This window comes from Medicago truncatula, chromosome 5 (assembly GCF_003473485.1).
Source record: "Medicago truncatula cultivar Jemalong A17 chromosome 5, MtrunA17r5.0-ANR, whole genome shotgun sequence".
Classification (NCBI taxonomy): domain Eukaryota; kingdom Viridiplantae; phylum Streptophyta; class Magnoliopsida; order Fabales; family Fabaceae; genus Medicago; species Medicago truncatula.
In genome coordinates, this window is record NC_053046.1 from 3,534,906 (window position 1) to 3,539,864 (window position 4,959).

General features: G+C 32.7%; 1 protein-coding gene across 2 annotated transcripts; it reads right to left on the reverse strand.

Annotated features, from left to right (window-relative positions):
- Positions 1-1,456: 1,456 nt before the first annotated feature.
- Positions 1,457-3,960, reverse strand: LOC11443118 (UDP-glucuronate 4-epimerase 5). Of its 2 annotated transcripts, XM_039834518.1 has the most exons (3): positions 3,897-3,960; positions 3,197-3,866; positions 1,457-2,469 (listed from the first exon to the last, which is right to left on the reverse strand). In XM_039834518.1, exons 2-3 carry the CDS (start codon positions 3,774-3,776, stop codon positions 1,757-1,759), a joined length of 1,293 nt encoding a protein of 430 aa, XP_039690452.1. In that variant the 5' UTR covers positions 3,777-3,866; positions 3,897-3,960; the 3' UTR covers positions 1,457-1,756. The 2 variants fall into 2 exon arrangements, with proteins under 2 accessions (XP_039690452.1, XP_003611251.1); XM_003611203.4 differs by having other exon boundaries at positions 3,197-3,916.
- Positions 3,961-4,959: the final 999 nt, after the last annotated feature.

Genomic DNA, 4,959 nt, shown 5'->3' on the forward strand with positions numbered 1-4,959 from the left:
TTTGATAAAATATCCGACGAATATATATATATATATATATTATTATCCGACAAAATATATAATTTTCACCGATAAATTATCCGACGAAATGATTTATATATTATTTCAAGATAAAATCTAGAATCCAATTAAAATTATAAAATCTTCTATATTTATTTTTTTATTGGATAATTGAGGTGCCCGTGGCCGGGGTGAAATTTTATAGGAGATTTGTAAAAAAATAAAAAAATTTCGTCGGATTCTAGATTTTATCTTGAAATAATATATAAATCATTTCGTCGGATAATTTATCGGTGAAAATTATATATTTTGTCGGATAATAATATATATATATATATTCGTCGGATATTTTATCAAAATATATTTCGTCTGAGATCCTAAATTATCCAATAAAAAAACAAAAATGAAAAATTGGATGGTTCATCATGCCTTATGGTGTGTGAATCTGGTTTTAAAAATGGTATATATATTATTGGATACAAAAATTAACATCAAATGTACATTGGTTTAGTGGCAACACAGATTGGAAATCTTGCATGCGCCTGGTTCGATTCCCTTTGGGAACAAAATTGAAATTTTTTCTCTCTTTACCATTTTTCTCTCTCCATTGTTTTTGACCAATGAGAAGAGAGAACAACAAAGTTGTCTCAAAGGTTGTACCAAAATGGTTGTCAAAATATCACTACTCATATATTTAACATGAATATCATGTGGTTGTGCAAATTAAAAAAAAAAAAAAATCAGTTTAGCTTTAATTCTTTATATTATTTGAATTTGTTTTAGGTTTAATTATATGAATTTGGTTTAGACCGATAGCTGAACTAAAAAAGTTGAGAAATACTTACCATTATGAGCTCTACTCTTATCCATTCACAACAAAAATATATTCTTCATCACTCATTCATCAACAAGCATGGATGGGTGAAGCAAGTTCTATCGAGGCTACATAGATATAAAAGTGATACACAAGTACATAACAGCATGGTGAATGGTATAAGCCAGATTGCACCAAGTCGGGTGTAGTTTTGCAGTCTCAACTAACATGTGGAGCAAAAGATATCAATGTCAATGAGGATTCATTCATAAGACATAATCTCCAAGAGGAATGCTGGCAAACAAACTAGTTTAAACCTAAAACATGGTAATAAAGGTTTAACCTTACAAAACCCAAACACAAATTGACCCCAAAAAGAGCTCTGCAGATGCTTTGGGGCTAACCATACTTCCAAAGATTTTTTTTACTATTAAAACCAAAATTGACTTGTAAGCAGTGTCTGACTAATCGTTCATGCATATAGTTTTAATTGCAGTTCGCAACTGCCGCAGTACTCCAAGGTTCTAGAGGTCAGTGTAATGACATCACAATGACAATGACAATTGCCGTTCAAAGATTTTAAATGTCACTGTAACCGCATAACAACAGCAATCGCAGCAGCATTTATCATGTATCGCTGTGTAACCGCAGTTTAAAACTTTGCATTTATGGAATAAATATAAACTTCAACTAAAGTCAATTTGGTGCATCCAATACTCATAAAAAACTGTACAAAGGTTAACATAAAAAAGGCATAGTACATAGGAAGATAAAAAAGGCAAAATATAAAATTAAAGAAGAAAAAAAGAGACCATGATACTATACTAGTTCTTCCCCTCAGTTCCCCAACACAAACGGCATACTGCAATTATATAGGGAAGAGAAACAGGGTACGTGTGGAACATTAGATAATGTTATGCAGCAAAACATATGACATCGAAATCACCAAACATTCTTGTTCTTAAGAGGAGAGTGAAAGTCAAGGTACCACCTTACAAACTTCTTGAGTCCAGCTTCCAAATCAGTAGTAGGCATGTAACCAAGCTCCCTTTGCGCCCTGCTGATGTTAGCATGAGTAAACCTAACATCACCATTTATTGGCATCGGCACTACCTTCCTCTTCACATTCACCTTCAAAAGCTTCTCCAATATATTGACAAGCTCACTAACCGGAACCGGCGAAGTATTACCCAAGTTAAAAATCCTATATTGCGCATTTCCCTTCTTCTTCCCACCACTACCAGTACTTTTCTTAGCTGTATCCAAAGCCCCTAAACACCCTTTGACAATATCACCAATATACGTAAAATCTCTAGTTACACTTCCACCATCAGGAGATTCAAACACAGTAATTTGTTTTCCTTTCAAAATATCCTTAGTGAATAAGTAAACAGCCATATCAGGACGACCCCAAGGACCATAAACAGTGAAGAAACGTAAACCAGTTACGGAAAGACCATAAATATGATTATAAGTATGTGCAAATTCTTCACCAGCTTTCTTCGTCGCTGCATAGAGACTAGCAGGTTGATCCGTTCGATCCTTTTCCGAAAAAGGAGTCTTCGAATTTAACCCGTAAACCGAACTCGAAGAAGCGTAAACAATCGCCGGTTGAGGGTTTGCCGATTTAGAAACTTCAAGGAGGTTAACAAAACCTGTAGAATAAACCATAACTTAGTCTCAGAATTACTATCACTCTGTCAGTCTATCTCCAATTTAATACATAAACTATTTAATACACGTTAGACAAACCCATATATTAAATAGTCCTTAAGCTCAGTCTCAAAATTATCTGTTAGATACAGGCCATGTTTGGATAAACAACTTATTTTCAGCTTATAGCACAAGCACTTGTCATGATAAAATTAAGTTAAATTGTTTTTGGATATACTATAAGTTGTTTTCATTAGCTAAAATAGGGCCTGTTTGGATTGACTTATTTTTAATATTATGAAAAATAGCTTACGCAAATAAATAAGCTTTTATGTAAATTCTTAAGTTCTTACTGAAGAAAATTCTTCATAAGCTGTTTTGTCCTAAACTACCTTGACAAGCTTATGAATAATACTAAAAGGTTATTTATTTACATAAACTGTTTTGCATAAGCTAAAAAATAAGTCAATCCAAACAGGTCCATAAGCTTATGAAAAAAGTCATAAGATGTTTTCATAAGTTCTCCCAAACAGTCTCACACAACTTATACTAGTAGATGAGCTCAAATAAGCCAATTCTATCTAATCATACCAAACTTCTAATTACCATAAACCAATTCTAACAAATCTCACACTATATCAAACAATATCGCACGCACTCGACAGTTTATTCCATAAACTATATAACTATAATGAATGAATAATTCTTAAACTATATATGTATTCAAACCTGCAATGTTGCTGTGAACATACGAATTAGGGTTTCGCATAGCATAACGAACCCCAGCTTGAGCAGCAAGATGCATAACATGCGTAAAAGCAACAACATCAAACAGTTTACGGAGAAGATGAACATCATTGATATCACCTTCAACGACAAAAACACCAGCGCGTGAAAGAACCTTGGCACGAGTGCGTTTGAGGTTAATATCATAATACCGATTGAAATTATCAATCCCTAAAACCCCATCGCCACGTCGCTTAAGAGCGAGCGAGACATGCATACCGACGAAACCAGAAGCGCCGGTGACAAGAACGGTGAGTGGTGAACCGGAGGGAGAGTTATGGCGGGTTGATTTGGTGACCCGTTTTTCCCATTCGGGTCCGCCCCATGAATTTTTGGTGGGAAGTGATGACGTGGAAGGTGAGAGAATGAAGAAGAAAATAATGAAAGCGAGAAAAACGAAAATTGAAGAGCATAGTGTGAATTTTGATGATCTAATGCGAAGAATGTTGTTGTTATTAATATTATTGTAAGGTTGATAATGATATTTTTCTGGTTTTGAGGGTAATATACCTATGCCACCCATGTTCAATTTCAGAATTCAATTGACGGTGTTCGTTCTTGTTTGTTGATTTCGAGGGTTTTGACTTATGTTGACTATCTATCTATGACCACCGTTCTTGCTAATTAAGTAGACTTTTGCCTCATTCCAAGAACAAGGAAGGATTGTTTGTGTTTACATGCAAGGGTTTTAAATAGTTGCGACAGTACGGCGGCCTGTTAATTTAGGTAGAGATTTAATTTAATTTAATTTTTTGTTTTTGTTTTTTTCTTTCAATTATTTATTTTTTATGATCACAAATTAATTTTCATATGTACTTGTGAAATAATATATGCAAGATTCGAGCTTATTATGACGATGAAATTAATTTAGGAAAATGCTAGATATCAAGAATGATTTTATAAGAAAAATTTAAGAATGACATGGCACAATAATCACCTTTAGATTTCAGTCTCATTTATTAATCTTTCATAAAAAAAGATACATAACACCCACCACCCCATGATTTCCGGCCAAACTAAGATTTTATTGGTTAACATTAATTTCAGAACTATTTCTTGATAAAATCTAATGGTGATTATTCTGCCATGTCATTTTTGAAATTTTCTTGAAAAAATCTTTCTTGATATATAACATTGCTCATTAATTTATCCTCGATTTAAGAATGTCAAAAATGTTTGCTATTGTTTTTTGTCGGGAACTCAATTAAGCTGCGAGAAAATCATGTTGATCAAATTGGGTTTTGATTGATTTTTTTTTTTAGTCCTTAAAAATAAAAACAGGATGTTTCAACCTTCGAAAATTTTCATTTCAGTTTTAGATTTGGTCTCTAAATGCTAGTTTATGTTTATATTTATGTGAATATTATGACCTTGTATGTTGAAGATGTGTTTTAAGCTATGTCAATCTATTATGTTTCAACTCATGTATTTTCATATCAAAATAAAACAAATATTATTGATTTTTTTTTTAATTTATTAGTATATTTAGAGTTTGTTTGGTGTGCAAAATATGATAGAGACATGATATAATTAGAAAATAGATAAAGATATAATATGATAGTAACATGATAAACATTTATCCTATTGGTGCACGCATGATAAAAAAGATGATAACATTATTTTATCCTATCGTGTGTTTGGATACACACTTATTATGATAAGAAAAAATTAACAACGCTGCCACCTCCACCGTGTGCAACAGCCAA

Bases quoted from the DNA above. Each gene is read 5' to 3' on its own strand.
- LOC11443118 (XM_039834518.1), bottom strand. From the start codon at position 3,776: ATGGGTGGCATAGGTATATTACCCTCAAAACCAGAAAAATATCATTAT. The intron at 2,470-3,196 runs GTTTGAATACAT...TTTATTCTACAG, and splicing joins TGTTCACAGCAACATTGCAG to GTTTTGTTAACCTCCTTGAA.